The sequence below is a fragment of the Staurois parvus genome, unplaced genomic scaffold, assembly GCF_062004578.1.
Source record: "Staurois parvus isolate SC_StPar_1 unplaced genomic scaffold, SC_StPar_1.0 ptg000649l, whole genome shotgun sequence".
Taxonomy (NCBI): domain Eukaryota; kingdom Metazoa; phylum Chordata; class Amphibia; order Anura; family Ranidae; genus Staurois; species Staurois parvus.
The window spans coordinates 1,189,783-1,216,276 of NW_028318445.1; the positions used below are offsets into that span (position 1 = coordinate 1,189,783).

Consider the following 26,494-nt stretch of genomic DNA (forward strand, 5'->3'; position numbering starts at 1 on the left):
CTTGGTGTAGCAGCTGTAGCACTAATGGTAACCATATAAACCTCAAAAAAACTGTATAAATAAAACTGCAGCGCTGATAAAATGCCAAATAAATTGACAGTAAAAGTTCATAAATAATCAATGTTGATGAATGATCCCCACTGTAGCAGAATTCAAATGCTTGTGCTTGGAAGTAACGGTAAAATTGCACACTCACCAGAAGCGTATTGGATATGCGCATATAAATATATCCACCATGGACCACTTAGGGAGGTGGGGTATGTCAGGCGTCTGGTGAACATCCTTCAAGGTGTGGGACAGCACAGCAGTAAATCTTGGGATAAAGTGAAATCTGCTCATCCAGAGGTCCCCTTTAGGATGGATGGGTGCTCAGCCTGGTTACAGGGAATCCCTCCTCTGGGTGCTGGTTAAGCAAGGATCATCTACAGGCTCCCTGGACCCTGCATTCACTATGTCCGGTCTCCCCGGACCCTGCATTCACTATGTCCGGTTTCCCCGGACCCTGCATTCACTATATCCGGTCTCCCCGGACCCTGCATTCACTATATCTGGTCTCCCCGGACCCTGCATTCACTGTATCCGGTCTCCCCGGACCCTGCATTCACTATATCTGGTCTCCCCTGATCCTGCATTCACTATATCCGGTCTCCCCAGACCCTGCGTTCACTATATCCGGTCTCCCCAGACCCTGCATTCACTATATCTGGTCTCCCCGGACCCTGCATTCACTATATCTGGTCTCCCTGGACCCCGCATTCACTATATCCGGTCTCCCCGGACCCTGCATTCACTATCTGGTCTCCCCGGACCCTGCATTCACTATATCTGGTCTCCCCAGGCCCTGCATTCACTATATACAGTCCCCCACAGAACATGGAAATGCAATTATTTTAGTAAATATAAACTGCTGAATACCTTTTCTCACCAGCAGTATATAGCAGTCTTGTGACTTCTATCAGTGTCCATCTGAGCACTGGTTAATCTTGTAAGTGGAGTTTTCATTCTGCTCTGCCTGTCCTATGAGGCTGCATAACCCCTGACCCTCTATCTGGACAGTGCTGATTGGCCCTGTGCTGATCACATGCACCTTCCCCTAAAAAAAAACCTCTCTAGTAATACACAACAAACTGAGCATGTGCAGACATGCCCCTGCTGCTCTGTACTATGGCAGATGGATTGGGGACAGTAGAAGAAGGAGATAAGAGGGGGACACTGGAAGAAGGGGAGGATCAGAGATCACAAGGGAACAGCATTTTTACACAATGCAGAGGATTAACCCCTTAGGTTCCACAGTGAGTATAACAAGCATGCTTTACTGCATATACAGATTGATTGTACTGTTGTGGGTTTAGTCATACTTTTATTGGACTTGCTTTAGAATCTGGTTAAAGTGGGAACCATTTGGAAATTCGGGCACTGCCCGAGGTCAGTAGGGGGCCCCATGAGATGCCCCTGGTACCTTTTTCATAGGTTTTTTTTTAGTTTGGGCAAGGACACAGGGACCCAATGATCCCCTATTGCCCAGGGGCCCCATGAGTTGTCAGTCCGCTCTTGGTACACAGAATCATGTATATTGTATACACGTGATTTCGCAATTCCGGGTAGGGGGCGCATGCGAGGTACGCGTGTGCCCTACCTGCGCCACCATTCGTGGCTGTCAGTCACCGGGTCCTGGCAGGTGATTGCCGAGCATCTTTGATGGGGATGAGAACTGTTTGTAAAGAAAAGTTCTCCTCCCTATCAGCTCCTGCACGCTGCTTTGGATGGCTATGCACAGCAGAGCCATGCAAAGCAGTGTACCTAGTCCTCATGCACACTTGACATTTTTACAGGGGCAGTTTTTGGCTTTTGATGTTTTTTTCTACAGCCAGTAAACCCACCAGCATGTGGGTCCATACACACATACACCCTGTTCCAAATTATTATGCAAATAATATTTTTCTCCTTTACCTAAATAATTGATGTAAATAACAGTCAGCATAATTCTCATGTTATCAACTATTAAGAGTACAATTCACATTTTATTGCACAAACCTCCTAATGATAACAGGATTTTTGTTCCAAATTATTCCGCACAGTAAGTTTCAAAACACTTTCTAGGTTGTAAAGAACTGAAAATTGTAATTTGTTGTGTTTGCAGCATATTTACTGAAATTGTAACATAGGACCCCTTATATGATAGCAGATCACAAGTCTTGCATCCATTGAACTTGTGAGTTTTTGGACAGTTTCTGCTTGAATTTGTTTGCAAGATGTCAGAATAGCCTCCCAGAGCTGCTGTTTGGATGTAAACTGCCTCCCACCCTCATAGATCTTTTGCTTGAGGATGCTCCAAAGGTTCTCAATAGGATTGAGGTCAGGGGAGGATGGAGGCCACACCATGACTTTCTCTCCTTTTATCTCCATACCAGCCATTGATGCCGAGGTATTCTTTGCAGCATAAGATGGTGCATTGTCATGCATGGAGATGATTTTATTACGGAAAGCATAGTTCTTCCTTCTGTACCAGGGAAGAAAGCGGTCAGTCATAAACTCCACATACTTTGCAGAGGTCATCTTTACACCTTCGGGGACCCTAAAGGGGCCGACCAGCTCTGTTTCCATGATTCCGGCACAAAACATGACTCCACCACCACCTTGCTGACGTCGCAGCCTTGTTGGAACAGGGTGGCCGTCCACCAACCATCCACTACTCCATCCATCTGGACCATCCAGGGTTGCACGGCCCTCATCAGTGAACAGGACTGTTTGAATATTAGTCTTCATGTATTTTTCTGCCCAATGCAGCCGTTTCTGCTTGTGAGCATTGGTTAGTGGTGGCCGAATAGAAGGTTTATGCACAGTGGCAAGACTCTGGAGGACTCTACACCTTGATGTCCGTGGGACTCCAGAGGCACCAGCAGCTTCAAATATCTGTTTGCTGCTATGTAATGGTATTTTAGCAGCTGCTCTCTTGATCCGATGCATGGATCTGGCAGAAATCTTCCTCAATGTGCCTTTATCTGCACCAACCCGTCTGTGCTCTGAATCAGCCACAAATCTCTTCATAGTGCGATGATCACGCTTAAGTTTTCGTGAAATCTCTAATGTTTTCATACCTCGTCCAAGGCATTGAACTATTTCACTCTTTTCGGCAGCAGAGAGATCCTTTTTCTTTCCCATATTGCTTGAAAATGGTGCTCTGCTTAATAATGTGGAACACCCTCCTTTAGTAGTTTTTCCTTAAATTGGGCTCACCGGCCAATCTAATTATCACAGGTGTCCGAGATTGTTTTCAGTGATCAAAAGAGCCCTGACACACAATGCCATCCATGAGTAAGGCTACGTTCACACTAGCCTTGTGTGCAGGCGGCAGAGAGGCGTTTGGGAAGCGTTTTTACCGCTTCCCAAACGCCTCTGCCAATTCTGCACATTACAGCACACGGTGCTGTTCTAACGGGAGCGTTTGCGTCGCGTCGCGTTGCGTCGCGGCAAAACGGACGCCTCTGGACGAGTCATGAGGCTTTGAAGCCTCCTATTCTCGTCTATGGTGCCGCTCCGCAAACGCCCGGCCGGCGTTTGCGGTGCGGTTGCGACGCGGTTGCGGGGCGTTTGCGGAGCGGTAACACCACTCAAACTGCATTATAGGCGTTTGTGGGGCGTTATTAACGCTCGGCAAACGCCTAGCAACCGCCGCTAAACCGCGCATGCGGCGTTTGCGGAGCGTTAATAACGCTCCGCAAACGCCGGACCAACGCTTGCCAAAAGCTATAGGGGCGTTTGGCAAGCGTTGGCAAAACAGCCTAGTGTGAACGAGCCCTTAAACTGAAAAACAAAATATTTCATCTTTGTGACACTTAAATAGAATTTGCATAATAATTTGGAACAGAGTGTAGACTGGAATCAATGTTTTTTTAGCAGGGACGTTTTTTGGCTGGAAAAAGAATCCAGGACTAGTGGATTTCTAGAGGAGTTTTTAGCTGTAAAAACGCTGTAACGCTGCAAAATGCAGTAAAATGCTGCAAACTGATGTTTTTTTGACCAAAAAATATATATTTGTTTTGGTAACAAAAAACGCAAATGCGGAAAAATGTGGCAAAACGCTGCTAAATGCTAATGCAAAAATGCTAAAAAAGCTGAAAAACTCACTTTTTAATGTGACTTCACACAGCAAATGTTACCAGCGTTATCAAAACACCCCGTGTGCATGAGGTCTTACGCTGAAAAATGCGGCAAAACGGGGTAAAACACTGCAAAGTGCAGTAAATCGTGGCAAACCGGCGTTTTTGGACTTTTTTTGACCCCCAAATTTTTTTTTGAGGTAAAACAAAACGCTAAAAAATGCAAATGTGAAAAACGCAGCAAAACACTAATGCAAAAACGCTGAAAAACTTACGTTTTAACGTGACTTTACACAGCTAACGTTACCAGCGTAATTAAAATGCCCCGTGTGCATGGAGCCTCAGGCCGGCCATACATGGGTCGAAATTCGACCGATTTGTCGTCTGAAAATCGGACCTAAGAATAATCGCCCGACTTTCGCTCTGTTAGTGGGTCAATGGCACCGGCTGATTTTCGTGGCTCCTCCCCTTTTTGGTGATCGGGCATGGTGGAAAATTTGTGAAAAACGACCAATTTTCGACTCAATGATGGTCAAATCATTGGGGCAGCACAGTGGCACTTCTGTCTGGCAGTACTAGGGGTTGTTGGTTCAAATCCCAGCCACGGCACCACCTGCTTGGAGTTTGCATGTTCTCCCTGTGCCTGCGTGGGTTTCCTCTGGATACTCCGGTTTCCTCCCACAGTCCAAAGACATGCTAGTAGGTGAATTGGCTCCTGTCTAAAATTGTCCCTAGTATGTGTATGTATGAATGTAAGTTAGGGACCTTAGATTGTACGCCCCTTGAGGGTTAGGGACCTTAGATTGTACACCCCTTGAGGGTTAGGGACCTTAGATTGTACACTCCTTGAGGGTTAGGGACCTTAGATTGTACACCCCTTGAGGGTTGGGGACCTTAGACTGTACGCCCCTTGAGGGTTAGGGACCTTAGATTGTACACCCCTTGAGGGTTAGGGGCCTTAGATTGTACACCCCTTGAGGGTTAGGGACTGATGTGAATGTACAATATATATTAAAGCGCTGCGCAAATTGACAGCACTATATAAGTACCTGAAATAAATAAATCGTATGATCATTTTTCTGAAAAGAATATGCGCATGAGCCGTGACCTGGAAGGAGCAGAAGTTTTGCCTTTTATATGGGGAGAACTTTACGACTTGGTCGGCCGATTTTCGAAATGATCGATGGCGCCATTTTTTTTTCGGATGAAAAATCGTTTGGAATTTGAACCATGTATGGCCTGCATTACAGTGAAGCAGGGACACAGCCCCTAGTAAAAGCACACAGTTAACCCTTTGATCACTCCTCCTGTTAACCCCTTCCTGCCCAGTGTCATTAGTACAGTGTCAATGCTTTTTATTAGCACTGATCACTGTATTGGTGTCACTGGGGATGTCAGTGACACCAAGTCAGTTCCCCCCCAGTGTCAGAATGCCCGCCGAAGTCTTGCTATAAGTCGCTGATCGCTGCCATTACTAGTAAAAATTAAAAAAATCCCAGTATATATACCGCCATTTGTAAATGCTATAACTTTCACATAAACCAATTAATTTACACGTATTGGGATTTTTTTAGCAAAGACACGGAGCAGAATACATTTTGGCCTAAATTTGTGCCGAAATTTGATTTTTTTACTGGACATGTTTAATAGCAAAAAGTCCAAAATATTGTTTTCTAAAAATTTTTTTTTTTTAGTGCAAAAAAATTGTAGAGGTGATCAAATATCACCGAAAAAAAGCTCTATTCGTGGGGAAAAAATTCATATATTTCATTTGGGTGCAGCGTTGCATGACCGCGCAATTGTCAGTTAAAGTAACGCAGCGCCGTAACACAAAATATGGCCTGGTCAGGAAAGGGGGTAAATCCTCAGGAGGGCGAAGGGGTAATGTCCGCATCCGTTAACATCTGTTTTTTTTTGAACGGAAGAAAACCCTATTTTTCTTCTGTAAAAAAAAAAAAAGGAGTGGGTGAAAAACGGATGTAGATGGATGAAAACAGATGTAAACTGACACAGAACGGATGAAAACTGACACAGATGAAAACTGACACAGAACGGATGAAAACCGACACAGAACGGATGAAAACCGACACAGAACGGATGAAAACCGACACAGAATGGATGTAAACCGACACAGGATAAAAAAACGACACAGAACAGATGAAAACCAACGCAGAACGGATGAAAACCGACGCAGAACGGACGAAAACCGACGCAGAAAGGACGTAAACCGACGCAGAAAGGACGTAAACCGACGCAGAACAGAAGTAAACCGACGCAGAACGGATGTAAACCGACACAGAACGGATGTAAACCGACGCAGAAAGGACGAAAACCGACGCAGAACGGATGTAAACCGAAGCAGAACGGATGTAAACCGACACAGAAAGAACGAAAACCGACAGAACGGATGTAAACCGACACAGAACGGATGTAAACCGACCCAGAACGGATGTAAACCGACACAGAATGGAAGAAAACCGACAGAACGGATGTAATTTGACACAGAAAGGACGAAAACCGACACAGATGTAAGCTGATCCGTTTTTTCTTGGAAAAAAATTTAACTGATGAAAAATATGGACCGAGGGGGTGGAAGGGGCCTTACACTAGTTTTGTACATATCCCAATGCAGAAACCTCCACAGTGAAAGGTTTAGCACTGTGATCCTTTGTGGGAGATAAATACTGCATGTTATATACAAGTATATAGGTCACACCGAAACAGCCGCACACGTGCTCTCCACAGTATTCGGAGAAGCGGCGATCACGTGGCCACACTCAGTCTAGGCTAGAACTACATCTCCCGGCATGCAGCGCGGGAGCTACGTCCCGACCTGTTCCCAGGGGCGGTCCGTAGCTGGGCTGGCCACGTGATTCGGGGGGACTCTCTGAGAGCTGAGGGTGTCACGTGACCAAACACTGACCGGCGGAGACACAGCGGGAGAGACATCAGACATGGCCAACGTGGCCACCAGAGAGTCCTGGTCCGGCCGGCCTGAGGAGGAGGGGGGAGCCGCCGAGAGGACCCCATTGCTGAACGGAGCCGGTACCCCGAGACGGGTGAGATGCCCTCATTGGGTGACACTGACACCAGGAGCCCCTCATTGGGTGACACTGACACCAAGAACCCGTCATAGGGTGACACCAACACAGGGAGCCCCTTCATTGGGTGACACCTACACTGACCACATTGAAAGCTTCTCCTAGGGTGACACCGACTGCCCCTCTCCTAGGGTGACACCGACAGCCCCTCTCCTGGGGTGACACCGACAGCCCCTCTCCTGGGGTGACACTGACAGCCCCTCTCCTGGGGTGACACCGACAGCCCCTCTCCTGGGGTGACACCGACAGCCCCTCTCCTGGGGTGACACCGACAGCCCCTCTCCTGGGGTGACACCGACTGCCCCTCTCCTAGGGTGACACCGACACTAGGAGCCCCTCATTGGGTGACATAAACATGGACCACATCAAAAGCTTCTCATGGTGACACCTACACTGAGAACCCTTCCTAATCAAAAGCTCCTCATAGGTTGACACCATTAGTGAGAGCACCTCATGGGGGTGACACCAACACTGACCACATTGAAAGCTTCTCCTAAGGTGACAGCGATAGCCCTTCTGCTAAGGTGACAGCAACACTGCTAACCCCTCATTGGGTAACACCAACACTGACCACATCAAAACGTCTCATAGGATGACCCCAACACTCAAAGGGTGACACCAATACTGACCACATCAAAACTTCTCATAGGATGACCCCAACACTCATAGGGTGACACTGGCACTGAGTGTGCATCATAGGGTGACACCAACACTGACCACATCAAAACCTCTCATAGGATGACCCCAACACTCATAGGGTGACACCAACACTAATTGTAAAGCTCCTCCTAAGGTGGCATCAACACCGAGAGTCCCTCCTAGGGTGACATGATCATAGACTAAATCGAAAGCCCCTCATAGGTTCACACACACTGACCACATTGAAAGCTTTTCATGGTGACACCAATACTGAGAACCCATCATAGGGTGACACCAACACTGACTTAATCAAAAGCTCCTCATAGGTTGACAACATTACTGGGAGCCCTCATGGAGGTGACACTAACACTGACCACAATGAAAGCTTCTCATAGGGTGACACTGACACCGAGAGCCCCTCCTAGGGTGACACCAACACTGACTAAATCTAGAGCCCCTCCTAGGGTGACATCGACAGCCGCTCTTAGGGTGACCCAATCATAGACTAATCGAAAGCCCCTCATAGGTTCACACACACACTAACCACATTGAAAGCTTCTCATAGGGTGACACCAACACTGAGAGGTCCTCATACGGTGACACCATCACTGGCCACATTGAAAACTTCTCATAGGGTGACACCCACACTGATCTCATCGAATGATCCTCATAGGGTGACACCAACATTGATTGCTCCTCGTGGGGTGACACCAACACTGACCACACTCTTACGGACTTAGTGATACACTACTACAATGTGATCAGACTCCTAGACAGGTGACCACACTACAGAGCCCAGCCCAGTCAGGGTATATCGGAGGCACATGGACAGGCCCAGACTTGGTGATGATTGCTGGGACCACATAGACACATCATAGATTATCATTGCGGACTGTCAGAGTTCTGTGTTGGCTCTCTAGGTATGCTGGTGGTGGCGGCCTGCATGGGGGATTCAGAGGCCACAGTTGGGCAGATAGATTCCACTGATTTCCCTCCCCCAACCGGAAACCTCAGGGCACCTGGTGTACACCCCCTGCTGTAATGTGTGTGTTCAGTATGATGGATGCAGGCATTGACAGGCAGCTCACCCACCACCATTAGGCCATAAAGATGTCAGCTGGGTATGAAGACAGTCCTAAGGACAATTACTGCTATTATTAGATCCCTGAATGAACACGTAGGGTCAGGTCAGCCTGTTTCTGGAGTGCACAGACCCCCAGCCACCAGTCTTATCCCCCTCCCCCTGAGGGTGGTCATCGAGGGTGTCACAAGGCATTAAACCTCACCGGGCCAGTTATAGTCCGGAATCTACAGGACAATATTGAATCAAATCTCATTTACCATCCTACTTATCAAAGTATAGCTTCATGCTGCACCCCCCTACCCTACACACCCGTGGATATGGTGTAGTAATGCCTTGTAAATGGGATGTATCTCTGCCAATCCCTCCGCTGGCCTTCCCCCCTCTCTGCCAATCCCTCCGCTGGCCTTCCCCCCTCTCTGCCAATCCCTCCGCTGGCCTTCCCCCCTCTCTGCCAATCCCTCCGCTGGCCTTCCCCCCTCTCTGCAAAATGAAATAAAAAACAAGAAGCGCACCAGCCTTGCGCATTACCTCAATAACCAAAGTTTATTACTTGTAAAAAACATACTCACAAACAGCGAATAAAATCAGGCATGTAAGTCCTCTCAGGGACTTGAAGATAACATGAGTCCCATCAGAGGAATGGGTGTTCAGTACAGCTGACGCGTTTCGAAGGGGGTCCCTTCTTCCTCATCAGCTCTGAGGAAGAAGGGACCCCCTTCGAAACGCGTCAGCTGTACTGAACACCCATTCCTCTGATGGGACTCATGTTATCTTCAAGTCCCTGAGAGGACTTACATGCCTGATTTTATTCGCTGTTTGTGAGTATGTTTTTTACAAGTAATAAACTTTGGTTATTGAGGTAATGCGCAAGGCTGGTGCGCTTCTTGTTTTTTATTTCATTTTGCAGTGCAGATTGGGCTTCCCCAGCCTTGGTTTGGAGCTGCACGGCCCTTTATGCAGTGGTGGTCGCTTTCCCTAGGCCTGGTTCCATCTTGTGCCACCTGTCTGAGTCCTGGAGCGCAGGAGAATTCTTTTTCGACTTCCCCCCTCTCTGCCAATCCCTCCACTGGCCTTCCTCCCTCTCTGCCAATCCCTCCACTGGCCTTCCCCCCTCTCTGCCAATCCCTCCACTGGCTTCCCATTGCCCAACAAATAAAATTCAAAACTTTAACAATAACATATAAAGCCATTTATAACTCTGCCCCAAATTACATCACCAATCTTGTCTCCAAATATCACCCAAACCGTCCTCTCCGCTCCTCCCACCACCTCCTGCTCTCTAGCTCCCTTGTCTCCTCCTCCCATGCTCGTCTCCAGAACTTTTCCAGAGCCTCCCCCATCCTCTGGAACTCTCTACCCCAATCTATCAGACTATCGCCTACTCTACTCACTTTTAGGCGATCTCTAAAAACCTATCTCTTCAGGGAAGCCTATCCTGCCCTCAGCTAATAATGGAATCTTCTACTCCTCCTACCAGTCCATCCCCCACAGTTATTACCTTTTGTACCACCAGCCCCTCCCTCTTAGATTGTAAGCTCCCAGGATCAGGGCCCTCCTATCCCTCTTGTATTGAACTGTATTGTTGCTGTATTGTCTCCCGTTGTATTGTAAAGTGCTGAGCAAACTGTTGGCGCTATATAAATCCTGTATAATAATAATTTCTTCTGCTTGGGGGGGGGGGGGGGAGGGGCAGGAGACTTCTAATATTTACCAATATGGTGCACAGAAACATTGATACATGATCAAGACTATCAGCAATATTCTTTGGTAAATCGCCAAGGAGACGGGTGATTGGATGTAGTGTGGGGATGTCACAATGTAACCATAGATGTAGCAAGGTGCCGGGTTCAGAGGTGATAATGAAGTGTCTTGTCAGTACATCTGGTTTACTCTAAGGAGGGGGGGGGGGGGATGAGCCAATAAAGGGATGACAGCTGAGAAAATAGGATGTACATTCCAGAACACAAATCTCACTTCAATTTGACATCAGGAGAGACATGACAGGTGTGAGAGAAGGAAGAGGTGCAGGAAATACATTGTTCTCATATAATATACACTTGTATACTTTGTAACATTTTACAGAGAATATTTTACAGACTCGTTTTGCTACAAATTTGCAGCTTTTGTCTGCAGAGCCCAATAATATCCGCAGAGCTCCTCCTGAAATATTTCAGCAATTTCGACCCCCTGGTCCGTGCAGATGTTACCAGCTTTATCTGTTTTTATTTTCATTTCAACGGGTTGTCTCGCACTTTGCCAGGCAGTCACTGCTCCCTGCAGACAAAGGGTTTTATACAATCGTTTTGTTTATTATCTTTAAAACAGGACTCAAACATGAAAATCAGCCATCTGTTTTCGGTTAGGCTCCGCAGTCAAGAGGTAATCAACACCAGGCGGTTTCAGCGGCAGCACAACTACAAGTCCCAGCAGGCCAAAGCCAGTTAGGAGTTTGCGGAACACGCCGAGACCTTTAGGTTCACTGCTGCGGATTACCACAGATTGCCCAAGTAATTTCCCAGTAATGCATGTGCGTTCTGGTGTCTCGCAGGACAGTTCCACTTCCTGTTGCAGCAAATCACAGATCCCTGTTGTGTACAGTGCAGCTTTTTTTGGGCCTTTGTGTTGAGTTTCGCAATAGATCTTGTGGTTTGACATTCCAATATTTCACAGTTTCCCAAAGCAGGGTTGCAGAAATCATCAAAGTATTTTTAACTTTTTTTTTTTTTTTTAAATTGCTGGCGCCATTTGGGTATTGAATTGGTGTCAGATCTACATCCAGTCACTAATATCTCATACAACCTTTAACATGTTATAATACCAAAAATTATTTTTAATCTTTTTAAACCTGCAGTTTTCATTAAAATAGTATCTGGTGATCCTGCCATGAAGATCCCTATTCAGGCATTTCCGGTTATGGGTAACCACTCTCTCTCAATTAAGATAATGTAACACAGTGGTTCTCAACCTTCCTAATGCCGTGACCCTTTAATACAGTTCCTCATGTTGTGGTGACCCCCCCCCAACCATAAAATTATTTACCCAGTAATTATAATTCATGAAGTGTCATTTTGCCTCCAATACTGCTGCTTTCTACACAGTAGCTGCTTTCTACACAGTAGCTGCTTTCTACACAGTAGCTGCTCTTTACACATCGGAAATATGTGTTTTCTGATGGTCTTAGGCGACCCCTGTGAAAGAGTCATTCGACCCCCAGGTTGAAAACCACTGATGTAACAGGAACAAGTGCCCTGCACTCTCCCAGCACACACGTTCGGTACTCACGGAAAGGTCCCGATCTCTTTCGATCGGGACCTTTCCCGATCATGTGACAGCGAATCACGGCGGTCACGACCCTAAAACCCCGCCCCCCGTCTTCTAGAACCCTTAAAGGGCCGGGAGGCGCCGTCACCAAGGGGTTAAGCTAGTGGAGCCAATATTGCGTGCAGGGACTAGAGTTATGTCTCCCTACACTGTTTTTCAATAGAAACACACAGCTTTGTAACCTAACATGGCACGGCAGTCCCTTCCTTCTCCCCTTCCCTTCTCCAAGCTAGCTGAGTGACTGGAGACTGCACTATCCATGGTTTTTTTTGTTTTTTTTTGTGAAAATTAGAAGTTCGGGGAAGCAGCACAGAGAGAGCAGGAGCCAGCAGAATTAAAAGTGGTAATAAATCTTGCATATAGTTTACTAGGAAATGTTTTTTATTTTGCTCAATGTGTTAAGCTAACAGAAAAGTGTTGAAGGGTTTAATACTACTTTAACCATTTGCCAACAGCAGATAGCCGAATGACGGCTTCACTGCGGCCGGCCTGTTCTGGGAGGGCGTCGCACGACGTCCTCCCAGCACGTCCCCAGAGGCGCACACCCGGCGATCTCCGTGATCGCTGTGTCCTACTGATTCACGTGATGTGGTAAAAGGCCAATCACAGCGGCCTTTTACCACGTGATCAGCCGTGTCCAATGACACAGCAGATCACTGGTAAATGCATTTGCTGGTTATCGGCTGCACAGCTGTGACAGTGTGAGGAAAGTATTGCTGATAACCGGCAATTGTCAGAGGAGGGATCGGCACTGATGATCATTGCCCTGATCGGTGCCCATCAGTGCCTCCCACCTGTGCTGCCAGTCAGTGCCGTCAGTTGGTGCCACCCATCAGTGCCGTCAGTTGGTGCCACCCATCAGTGCCGTCAGTTGGTGCCACCCATCAGTGCCGCCTATCAGTGCCCATCTTTGTTGCATATCCGTGCCCGTCAGTGCTGCCTATCAGTGCAGCCTCATCAACGCACATCAGTGAAGGAGAAAAATTACCTGTTTGCAAAATTTTATAATAGAAACAAAGAAAAAAAAATATTTGCTCTTTTTTTGTTTCTAGCACAAAAAATAAAATACCAAGCAGCGAGTACATACCACCAAAAGAAAGCTCTATTTGTGTGAAAAAAAGATAAAAATTTCATATGGGTACAATGTTGCATGACCGCGCAATTGTCACTCAAAGTGTGACAACGCTGAAAGCAGAAAATTGTCCTGGGCAGGAAGGGGGTATAAATGCCCGGTAGGCAAGGGGTTAACAGGATCACACCCACTTATCTCTGGCTCGGTTATGGGTGGGGTGTTCTATGGCTGCGTATACTGGCAGTGATGATCAGTGCTTGCAGAGTTTTAGTGCAGGTCATACCTTTTTCAGATCTTTTTAAATTCTTAAAAAAACAAGACGTTGCAGCTGTTATAAAAAAAACATACATTTTATGTCACGGTCTACTACACATAGGTGAATAATCGATTGCTCAGTATCTTGTGTAAGATTTGTTCGATGTCGCCTATGAATGAGCCGTCTCCTCCGACGTTTGTATTTGCACGGCAGGACTTGAAGGACAAGCCGGGGTATAAGTACATTCTTTAAATCAAAGCAAACAGACTGAAATGGTTTGCAGTTTACTCATGCTGTTCTAACCTCTTTTAGTGAACCTGTACTTCGCCCGTATTCTGCGCAGGGACAAGTTTGATTTTCTTAAAGCAGTGGTTCTCAACCTTCCTAATGCCGTGACCCTTTAATACAGTTCCCCATGTTGCGGTGACCCCCAACCATAATATTATTTTCGTTGCTACTTCATAACTGTAATTTTGCTACTATTATGAATCGTAATGTAAATATCTTACCTCCAATACTGCTGCTTTCAACACAGTAGCTGCTTTCAACACAGTAGCTGCTTTCTACACAGTAGCTGCTCTTTACACATGTGTGACTGGTTCACATAAGTACATTATGGCGCCAACCCTTTCAATACACCTGTATTTGTACGGGGTGTATGTGATGGGGTTGGTGCAATGATGTCATCACGCCGGATACTCGTATGTGGGCATATCTGCATGTGGGTGGACCTGCCTTGAGATGGATAGAGGAGCGGTGTCTCGGTTCCTAAGACCATCGGAAATATGTGTTTTCCGATGGTCTTAGGCGACCCCTGTGAAAGGGTCGTACGACCCCCAGGTTGAGAACCACTGCCTTAAAGGATCCTTAAAGTAGAATTCTGGGATATGTGTAACTATTCTCTAAACTGCTCCCTCCCAACACCTACACTAAGCTGTGTAGGAAAAGATTTGTATACAGTACTTGCCTATTGTCAGGGTGCTTCAGTATGGTCATGTGATCTCCCATGCTCGTCTCCAGGAAATTTCCAGAGCTTTCCCCATCCTCTGGAACTCTCTACCCCAATTTATCAGACTATCGCCTACTCTGCTCACTTTTAGGCGATCTCTGAAAACCTATCTCTTCAGGGAAGCCTATCCTGCCCTTAGCTAATAATGGAATCTTCTACACCTCCTACCAGTCCATCCCCCATAGTTACTACCTTTTGTGCCACTAGCCCCTCCCTCCTAGATTGTAAACTCCCAGAATCAGGGCCCTCCTTTCCCTCTTGTATTGAACTGTTTTGTCTCCCGTTATATTGTAAAGCGCTGAGCAAACTGTTGGTGCTATATAAATCCTGTATAATAATAATAATAGTCTCCCATGTGTCAGCCAGAAGTAGCTGCAAGGGAGAGGAGAGAGAGTGCTTGGCTAGTAATGCCTGAACGGCGACATCACCCATAGGCTTACTATGGCTATCCATTATCTGCCCTCCTTCCTCTCCCCTGCAGCAGCTGCTGCTTGCTGACACATGGCAGACAGTCATGATCAGGGCAGCCTTAGAGCTGATTCACACATGTGCAGTGCGGATTGAAGCTCAGGTTTCACAGCTAATACAGTAGTTGTTCAGGTCAGGTTCACATCAAGTTCAGGACAGGATTAGCTCAGGATTTTATCCTGTTCACACATATGTGGTTTAGAAACGGTTCCCATAGATGTCAATAGCCTGTAATCGACACCTGAACCTGCACTGCTCAGAAATCATACAGGACTCTTTTTCAAATCACGCTGGATCCACACCACCAGCGCACCGGACATATGTGAACAGACCCCATAGGAAGCAATGATATTTCACGTCATGCGGTTTGGCTGCGGTTTATATCGCATTTATGTGAACCGGCACTGAAAATAGTTCAGCATACAGATCTTTCTCCCACAGAGTAGATCGTGTCATTGTTAGGAGGGGGGAGGGAGCAGCTTGAAGATTAGTTGGGTAAATCCAGGAATACTACTGTAATAGGATTTACTTGCCATTCATCGCTTCCCCACCATTCCAATCCACTGACCGAGTGCCCGGGGTTCTGTGTAAGGTTTGACTTGGTTGAACTGTACTTAGATGGTGCGCGGTTCCTCACTGCATGGTGATTGGCTGCTGGGCTAGTAAGCACTGCATTGTAGGGAGGTGGTGGGGGAGGGGATGTTACATGTTCCTCTATACTTGTATCTACTGCATAGAGCAGGGGTGGGCAACTGTGGCCCTCCAGCTGTTGGTGAACTACAAGTCCCATCATGCTTCTGCCTCTGGGAGTCATGCTTGTAACTGTCAGTTTTGCAATGCCTCATGGGACTTGTAGTTCTACAACAGCTGGAGGGCCACAGTTGCCCACCCCTGGCATGGTAAATCATCTGTAAATGCATTGATATATTTTTGCTTTTTTGTGGGGGGTGGTTGGGGGGATGTGGGGTAGTTGGAAACCCCAGGCTTTTTACCAACCCTTCATAAACAGAAGAAAAATAGAGAAAATATGTCATGGCAGTCTCCTTTTCGTCCTCCAGTATTGGCAGGAGGCAGACATTCTTTCAAGACTGAATGGTGTTCACATGAGGAATCGGTCTTGATGTACTGTGAGCCCAGTCTGCATGGTGATGTGCCCCTAGCGGGTGTGCAAATGACAGGTTGGGCTCAAAGGCAGTGGCTGTAGTTTGGTGTATGACTCCAACCATTGGCCGTAGTATGGGGTTTAACTGACTGTTGGTCTGTAGTATAGAATGACTCTGTTGAGCTCCATTATGGAGTGACTCCGATCTTTGGGCTGTTAGTATGGAGTGTGACTCTGATTGTTGGGCTGTAGTAGAGAGCAGAACTCTTCATCTGTGAACTGTAACATGACTCTGATCCTTGAGCTGTAACATGGAGCATGATTGTTGGGTCATAGCATAGAGCATGACTCTGATCATTGAGCTGTAGCATGGAGCATGATTGTTGGGTCATAGCATAGAGCATGACTCTGATCATGGAGCATGATTGTTGGGTCATAGCATAGAGCATGACTCTGATCATGGAGCTGTATCATGGAGCATGATTGTTGGGTCATAGCATAGAGCATGACTGTGATCATTGAGCTGTAGCATGGAGCATGATTGTTGGGTCATAGCATAGAGCATGACTGTGATCATTGAGCTGTAACATGGTGCATGATTGTACGGTCATAGCATAGAGCATGACTCTGATCATTGAGCTGTAGCATGGAGCATGATTGTTGGGTCATAGCATAGAGCAATGACTCTGATCATTGAGCTGTAACATGGGGCATGATTGTACGGTCATAGCATAGAGCATGACTCTGATCATTGAGCTGTAGCATGGAGCATGATTGTTGGGTCATAGCATAGAGCATGACTCTGATCATCGGGCTATATTATGGAATATGACTCTGATTGATGGGCCCTAGCCATGATTATTGCTTTGTTTGTTGGGTCAAAGCACAGGGCTGTAGTATGGGCCATGATTGTGGTCTGAACATCATCAGAAAGTGTACATTGTTCCTCTGGGATAACAGCATTATATGCCTTGTGACTCCGCAGTCAGATGACCCGGAATAATTGGTCCCTTCAGTTTAAAATAACTCATTTTCCGAGATCTGTTTCTCCCCATTCGTCACACTTCATATTCAGGAATTTAACTCAATATAGACATAATTTCCAACTAACACAATATTGGCAAGATAGGTCAGGATCCGGTGTTACATAGTTTGTACTGGATGGACTTTTTTCTTTTTTCAGCCAACCGTTAAAAAAAAGTTATAATCCTATACCCACAGTTGATCCAGAGGAAGGCAACAAGATATATATGGAGGAATAAAAAACCAAGAATATCATATGAAACACTAAGTAGGACTAAAGAGAAAGGGAGGATGGGACTACCTGATGTCAAGAGATATTACAAAGCAGTAATGTTAGCAAGAATTTATGATTGGACTTTTAACCATAAGGGGAAAAGTTGGGTAAAAATAGAAAATGAACTGAGTGGAATTAATTTGAGTAAGATGATATGGGTTCCAGCACATTATAGAAGAATTAAAGAGAGCACAAGCACTTACACTTTAAATGTTTTAAGGATATGGGATAATTTACATAAACACATGAAATGGGAATTCAACTCTATATTAATGCCTCTTGCAAACACGGAGTTTTTCCCTCCAGGAAAAGATGAGATATCAGGGAGATGGATTAAAAAGGAAGATATCCAATTGAGAGACGTATTGGTAGAGGGGGAATTGAGAACATTTAAAGAATTAAAAGAGAGGGAAGGAGATATGTTTACTAAAATTGATGAGTGGAAATATCACCAATTAAAATGTTTTATTGGAACTCTCCCAAAACCCTTGAGATTAAAAAAGGAGTGGAATATGATTGAAAGGCTATTAGAAACACGTAGAGATGGGAAACACGGTGTTACAAAAATGTATAGAATACTCGCAGAACTGGACACAGACACAAAGTTAATCTTTATAACAAATTGGGAAAGAGATATGGAGGTGGTGATAGATGAAGATCAACGGAATAAGATATTTAGATTAGTTCACGAGAGTGTTAGTATGAGAGACGTTGAGATTAACTATAAATGTTTGACACGATGGCATATTACACCGAGCACTGAGCACAGGATGAGGGGGGAGAATTCAAAAATGTGTTGGAGAGGATGTGGGGAAGAGGGCACGGTGTTTCACATATGGTGGCAATGTCCAAAAATTCAGGTTTTCTGGAAGACAATAGTTAAATTAATAGAAATAATAACTGGAAATGACATAGGATTAGACCCAACCATATGTCTCTTACATAGTGTTGAGACAACAGTAAAAAAATATAAAGAATCAGGCGTATGGTACTACTTAAGTGCTGCAAAAGGGTTGATTCCCAAGTTTTGGTGGAAGACAGAGGTTCCGACGGAGGAGGATTGGATCAATAGGGTAAACCAGATTAGCAGAATGGAAAAATCTTATATTCAGGAAGACAGGTTGAAATTATATTATTTGCGATGGGACAAATGGGAAAAATCAGGATTGAAAGAGAAATATAGAAAACCCTAAACCAGGAAGTTATTTGAAGTTATTGGGCCTAGAGAGATTTAGAGATCTTGCAGAGAGGAGGGAGGGGGAAAGGGGGGGGAAAGGTGGGTTGGGAGGGAAGGGAAAGAAAAGAGGTAAACAGAAGGGACAAAGTAGAAATATATTGATTATTTATATGTATTGTGTGTCTTCATATGGAATATTTGTAATAATATGAAAAATTAATAAATATTTAAATTAAAAAAAAAAACAAAAAACACAATATTGGCAAGATAGGTCAGGATCCAGTGTTACATAGTTTGTACTGGATGGACTTTTTTCTTTTTTCAGCCAACCATTAAAAAAAAGTTATAATCCTATACCCACAGTTGATCCAGAGGAAGGCAAAAAAAACCAGCAAAGAATGAACCAATTTGCTCCTGCGGGAAAAAAAATTCCTTCCTGATCCCCGAGAGGCAATCGGATATTCCGTTTATCAACTTTACCTATAAATGTTATATCCAGTTATATTCTGTGTGTGTGTATTTAATTTTTAAAAAAATGTTTAATTCTTTCAATTTTGCCTCCTTAAAGCGTTACTAAACCCACAACAGTACAATCAGTCTGTATATGCAGTAAAGCATGCTTGTTATACTCACTGTGGAACCTAAGGGGTTAATCCTCTGCATTGTGTTAAAAGGATGTTTGATCCTGTCTTCTCTGATCCTCCTCTTCTACTGTCCCCAATCCATCTGCTGATAGTACAGAGCCTTTGGGGGCAAGCTGCACATGCTCAGTTTGTGTGTATTGCTAGAGAGGGCTTTTTTGGGGAGGGTGCATGTGATCAGTACAGGGCCAATCAGCACTGTCCAGAAAGAGGGTCAGGGGTCCTGCAGCGTTATAGGACAATAAGGGGAGAATGAAAACTCCTCCTATGAGCTTTAACCAGTTCCTGGCCGGACGCTGATGGAAGTCACAAGACTGCTATATACTGCTGATGAGAAAAGGTATTTAGCAGTTTATATTTACTAAAGTAATTGCATTTCCATGTTGTGTGTATTGTGGGAGACCAGATATAGTGAATGCAGGGTCCAGGGAGACCGGATATAGTGAGTGTGGGGTCCGGGGTAACCGGATATAGTGAATGCTGGGTCCGGGGAGGCTGGATATAGTGAATGCAGGGTCCGGGGAGACCGGATATAGAGAATGCGGGGTTCGGGGAGAACGGATATAGCGAATGCGGGGTCCGGGGAGAACGGATATAGCGAATGTGGGGTCCGGGGAGGCCGGATATAGCGGATGCGGGGTCCGGGGAGAACGGATATAGCGAATGTGGGGTCCGGGGAGGCCGGATATAGCGGATGCGGGGTCCGGGGAGGCCGGATATAGCGGATGCGGGGTCCGGGGAGGCCGGATATAGCGAATGCGGGGTCCGGGGAGGCCGGATATAGCGAATGCGGGGTCCGGGGAGGCCGGATATAGCGAATGCGGGGTCCGGGGAGGCCGGATATAGCGAATGCGGGGTCCGGGGAGGCCGGATATAGCGAATGCGGGGTCCGGGGAGGCCGGATATAGCGAATGCGGGGTCCGGGGAGGCCGGATATAGCGAATGCGGGGTCCGGGGAGGCCGGATATAGCGAATGCGGGGTCCGGGGAGGCCGGATATAGCGAATGCGGGGTCCGGGGAGGCCGGATATAGCGAATGCGGGGTCCGGGGAGGCCGGATATAGCGAATGCGGGGTCCGGGGAGGCCGGATATAGCGGATGCGGGGTCCGGGGAGGCCGGATATAGCGGATGCGGGGTCCGGGGAGGCCGGATATAGCGGATGCGGGGAGGCCGGATATAGCGGATGCGGGGTCCGAGGAGGCCGGATATAGCGGATGCTGGGTCCGGGGAGGCCGGATATAGCGGATGCGGGGAGGCCGGATATAGCGGATGCGGGGAGGCCGGATATAGCGGATGCGGGGTCCGGAGAGGCCGGATATAGCGGATGCGGGGTTTCTTTGGACAGAAAGCTGGTCAAGTCTTTAAAAATGACTTTTTCATATATTTATACAAACAAATTAAATCACATCGAAGTTGTCTTTTTCCCCAAAGCAGAGAATTCAGTTTTCTAACATTTGAATCTGAGACCTCCTATTGTATTTGACCTCCTCTGAATCCCCCTGCAGCCTCTTGGATGTCCTCTTTGTAGCAGCTCACAGTTAAGTAGGGTGATGCAGAAAAAGTGTTGAATTGCACGTTATTGTTGCAGCCTAATTGCAAGATTAAATTAAAAAAAAAAAGATCTAATTTAGCTCTTGGCTTAAAGCTGAACTCCAGGAACCTTTTTAAATGTTCCCTTCAAGAGGAAAAAAAAGCATTTTTTTCATCTGATTTACTTTTACGTTACCTGAGAAAAAAAAGAAACTTTTAGTCTCCTGTGACATCATCCTCCTTCATATCACAGTATAGGTACATCTGGCAGCAGGTAACTTTGAGGTGGCAGATGTCACGTCCTTCTCCTATTCGGCTGCCTATAGGTCCCATGATGCTTTAGGTCATTGGCACTGGTGGTGGGCCTTTACATTAGTCAGTCAAGTCATGCAGGCATACATGGGTGGGACAGACATAATGACTTTTGCCCTGTAAAATGGGAGGAACAAACCAAGAGACTTGTGAGCCTGAAACCTCCGATAGCGGAGATGTCATTACATTACCACATGGCTGTCAAATTGGGAGCAGCCACTGTGTCCATGCAGCCATTGTGTCTCAATTGACATGAAGGGGACTGCCTGCATGGGGGTTCATGGAACACTCTGCTTTAATACATCCTGAAGTGTAATTTTAATGCAGGCAGTGTACGTACCTGAATTTGACCTGGTATCATCTTCTTGCTCTCTGTACAGCAAAGCTCAGACTGGAAAAGTGAGAAGCAGCACACTGAGCCAATCATCTGTACAACAGTGCTAGCAAGCAGCATGCTGATAGAAGGGGAGAGCAGAGTGACAGACGAGCTCATCACTCTGCAACTTCTCCTTTCATTGTCCAGTCATGAAGAGGCGAGGGCAAGACCTATAAGTGTTACGGAGCTGCAGCAGAGAAATATCCGATCTCCTGCCATGCCAGACAGAGGTGCGCTGTGTGGCAGAGTTGTGTACAGCTAAAAGAATGACATGAATATGACTATATACAGTTCATGCACCTGATACTAGTTTGATTTCCATGGTTCAGCACCAGTTCCCTTTAATTTCTGATTTTATGCAGCAGTTATGATTGAATCTGCCAACTTTTTATCAGCAATTGTAATTTGACGGCGTTCGAATTCCCTGGCTCTATGGAAGGCCGCAGCATCACACCAGGAAATTGGAATCGGCATGCTAGTCATGTAAAACATCAGGCTGTTAATAGGAGCTTTGTTTGGGCAGAAGCAGAGGAGTCACACTTAATTAGCAGGCACATTGGTTCGATGTGGTTTAATCTGATGCCAGGATAATCCGGAGTGTCCGAAACTTTGTAGTAACTCAGCCTTTATTGAACAGTGGCTCAGTGGTTAGCACTTCTACCTTGTAGCACCAGGGTCCTCTGTTTGAATCTCAACCTGGACACTACCTGCATGGAGTTTGCGTGTTCTCTTAGCTAGCTTGGGTTTTTCTTGGTGGTTTCTTCCCACACTCCGCAACGTTCTGGCAGGGTAATTGGATCCTGTCTAAATGGACCCTACTATGAGGCTAATTTACTCAAACTGGAGACTGCAAAATATGGTGCAGCTCCGCATGGTAGCCAATCAGCTTCTAACTTGTTAAGCTTTCCCAAAACAAACTGTAAGCTGATTGGTTTCTATGCAGAGCTGCATCATATTTTGCAGTCTCCAGTTTTAGCAAATCAACGTGTGTGTGTGTTCGTTATAGGGACCTTTAGATTGTAAGCTCTTTCATGTCAGGTCCTGTTCTTTAAAGCGGAGTTCCACTCAAAAGGGGAAGTTCCACTTTAACCCTTTGAGGACCAAGGGACGTATTTGTCCCATGTTTTTAATTGCCTGTATCATCTAAATAAGAGCTTAAAACTTTTTTTTTTTTTTTTTTTTGGTTTGAGTCAAAATATTAGTTCTTATCAACAAACAGCAAATGGATCTAGCTTTTTTGCCAATTATTTCATGAAATGGCTTAGTTACAGCAACTGAAGTATACGAACTTTAAAAACAAAAAAATTGATTATTTTGGCGTTCCGTAATCTTATGGTCCTCAAAGGGTTAAGCCTTTGTCCCCCGCTCCCCATTAAGGATTGGCACCTTTGGGGAGCGGGTACCCGAATTTGACAGGTACCCACTTCCGTTGCGATCGGAAGTGGAAGTTGTCTGCCCACCCCCCCCCCCTCCCCATTAGTCTTCTGGTACACGTGACAGGTCCCAGAAGACTACAAAACATTCATAAAGCGCAGAGCTTCTCGCACATATGCAGTGGGCACCCAGCTGTGAAGCCGCAAGCTGTCACAGCCGGGTGCCCACACTGAAGATGCCGACTCCGGGGAGAACAGACAGCCAGTGAAACCAGCCGTGGTGAGGACATCGCTGGACCGAGGGACAGATAAGTGTCTGTATTTTAAAAGTCAGCAGCTACAGTTTTTGTAGCTGGTGACTTTTTTTATTTTTTTCAGGTGGAGCTCCGCTTTAATGTGAAATATGTAAAGTGCAGAGTGAATTGTTGACGCTATATATATATATATATATATAAATAATGTAATAAAATTGAAATTTCAATATTCGTTACAGTACTTAAGATCACAGTTTTGAAACAGTTGCTTCAAAACAGGTTGTATATAAGCGTTTGAAGTGTTCACCTTTCACAAAAATGTAAAAGCTGAATTAACTCTGTACATCAGAGGTGTTCAACCCGGGGCCCGTCGGTCAAATGTGGCCCTCAACCTTAAACTGAATGCGTGAGTTTTGGTGCGTTTTCGGAAAGTACACCACACCCATGAGATAGAACAGAAGGTTATGGCAAAGTGCAGCATATCTGCAGGAAAGTCGTTGCACCTGCGGTGCAGGTAAATCTCAGCACATCCATATGAAAGCAGCCTTATAGGGCACTGAGGACAGTAATGGCTCAATTACATTTGTGGTTTCGGGGGGAGAGGGGACAGGTGGTTTGCCACCCCCCTACCACCACTGATGTATTCTCCAGGGGGCCCGTGCAGCCTCCCTGCTATGTTCTGTGTTACACTTGGATGAGAGGGGCAACAGGGGTGGCATATACACTCCCTCGGCATCAGAGACTCCGCTCTCTCCTGGCTCTCCTCCTATCTATCCCAACGCTCTTTCAGCGTTACCTATAACGCTACCACCTCCCCCTCTCTCTCCCCCTCTCTGTTGGGTCCTCCAAGGCTCGGTCCTCGGGCCCCTTCTCTTTTCCATCTACACCTCCTCCCTCGGCAAACTGATACATTCCCACGGCTTCAACTCTCACCTCTACGCCGATGACACGCAAATTTACCTCTCCACCCCTCGCCTCACCCCTTCAGTCTCCGCCCGTATCACCCACCTACTGAACAACGTATCAGACTGAATGTTGCTCCATTTCCTCAAATTTAACCTTTCCAAAACCGAGCTCCTGATTTTCCCTCCAGCCCGTGCCCCCCTCCCCCCCACCCTCTCCATCATGACCAACAACGCCACCATCAGTCCCACCCCACAAGCCAAAGTCCTAGGTGTCACTCTAGACTCAAACCTGTCCTTCCAACCCCATGTCCAATCATTGGCAAACTCATGCAGGCTCCACCTCCGCAACATCTCCAAAATACGTTCGTTCCTAACCCCAGACATTACTAAACAACTCATTCACTCCCTTATTATCTCATGTCTGGACTACTGCAACTCCCTCCTCACCGGCCTACCTCATCACAGGCTATCCCCGCTTCAGTCTATCCTGAACTCAGCGGCCAGACTCATCCACCTTACCAACCGCCCCGCATCTGCCACCCCCCTCTGTCATTCCCTCCACTGTCTCCCAATTGCCCAATGCATTAAATTCAAACTACTAACACAGACATACAAAGCCATTCATAATGCTGCCCCAAACTACCTCACTGACCTGATACCCAAATACCACCCAACCCGCTCCTCACAAGACCTCCTACTTTCTAGCTCCCTGGTCTCCACCTCCCACGCCCAACTTCGGGACTTCTCTAGGACTTCCCCCATCCTCTGGAACTCACTACCCCAATCCATCAGACTGTCACCTACCCTCTTCACCTTTAAGCGCACCCTGAAAACCCAGCTCTTCAGGGAAGCCTACCCCACCCTCACCTAACAGCCGATCTCCTCCTACCACTCCATCCCTCACAGCCACTTCCTCCTGTACCACTATCCCCTCCCTCCTAGATTGTAAGCTCGAAAGAGCAGGGCCCTCGAACCCCTCGTGTATTGTATTGTTACTGTATTGTCTCATGTACTGTCCCCCACTATAATGTACAGCGCTGAGCAAACCTTTTAGCACAATATAAATACTGTATAATAATAATAATAATATACAGAAATGGATCCTCTTCATTTTCCTCCTGCAACTGCTGAAAGCTGGATTATACTCCTCTCTCTTCCGCCGGCATTCAGCAGCTGCAGGAGAAAAATGTTCATTATACTATTCAAAATAAAAACTAAAATTTAAAATTTTGAATCCTTTCATTTCATTGTGTCCTGCGACTGGATTCCAGATCACTTAAGTTTCCCTTGCTGTTCAAAAGGTTGAGCACCCCTGCTGTACATCTTTCCTCCCTTGGTCCCCGCTGTACTTACTTCTGGGGATGCTGAGCTGTCAATGCCCAGGCAGCTGGTTCAGCGGTCTGGGAACTTGAAATCCCCACTCTTCCCCTTCTCCTCTCCAACGCTTCCAGGACATACTGTGCCGGCACTGACCAATCAGAATTGCTCTGGTCCGCCCCAGAAGCATTGCACAGAGTAGTGAGGGAAGAGTGAGGAGTTTAAATCCCCCGACAACTAGACCAGTTGCATGGGCACTGACAGCTCCGCATCCCCAGAGGTAAGTAAAGTGGGGACCGGGGGGGTGGGAAGGATGTAAAGTGTGTACCTTTTCATTTCCATAAAGGTGAACTTACACTTTAACCACTTCCTGTCCGGCCCATGTACATAAACGGCCAGACGGGAGCAGTGCCGAAGCGGGTGGCCATTTATAAACATTCAATGCCTGTGTGCGCTCTCTGGGAGTGCGGGGTACCGCAAACCTTTTTCACCTGCCAAAATGTGCTTTTTTTAAAAATTTTTTTTTAAAGTTAAAGGTGAACTTTGCCTTTCAGGAAAGGGGCCTCATTCAATAAGCGGATCCCCAGCTGAAGTCCATGATTCACTTTGGTTGGTAATTAAATCATTCTGCAATGTTCATGCATTCAGATTCCTTTGACCGCATTCATAGTTGTCAAAACACTGGAGGTGGATTGTGTTGGTAGAACCAGTTTGTCGGTTTTGCAGGCTCTTTCTTCACCCCCTCCAGCTAGAGCCATAAGTGGCCTGTTGTTCACACAATTTCCCAAAGCAATTGCTCTGGAGGATGTGTGTTTGCAGTGTATACACCATCGGAGAGATTATTTGTGATTATTTCATTTTGCAGAGAATCAGAGCTAAGATACGTTTCTGCGACACAGCGGGCCTTGTATACGGACTGTACAATATTATTATTATACAGGATTTATATAGCGCCAACAGTTTGCTCAGCGCTTTACAATATAACGGGAGACAATACAGCAACAATACAGTTCAATACAAGAGGGTTAGGAGGGCCCTGATCCTGGGAGCTTACAATCTAAGAGGGAGGACAATAATGGCCTCTTCACACTTACCCATAGAGCTGCATGCCTTTATGTGCATTTTGTGTTTGACATCCTTTGCCCATCATGCAGGGTGAA

At 46.3% G+C, this 26,494-nt stretch overlaps 1 protein-coding gene across 1 annotated transcript in view; it reads left to right on the forward strand.

Moving 5' to 3' along the window:
• The first annotated feature begins 6,989 nt into the window (after window positions 1-6,989).
• Window positions 6,990-26,494, forward strand: part of CLCN7 (Cl-/H+ antiporter 7) — a 102,659-nt gene continuing 83,154 nt past the window's right edge. Inside the window, exon 1 of the mRNA XM_089694109.1 lies at window positions 6,990-7,159. Within this exon, the coding sequence (XP_089550235.1) occupies window positions 7,055-7,159 (105 nt within the window). The 5' untranslated portion in view covers window positions 6,990-7,054. The remainder of the gene's footprint in view (window positions 7,160-26,494) is intronic.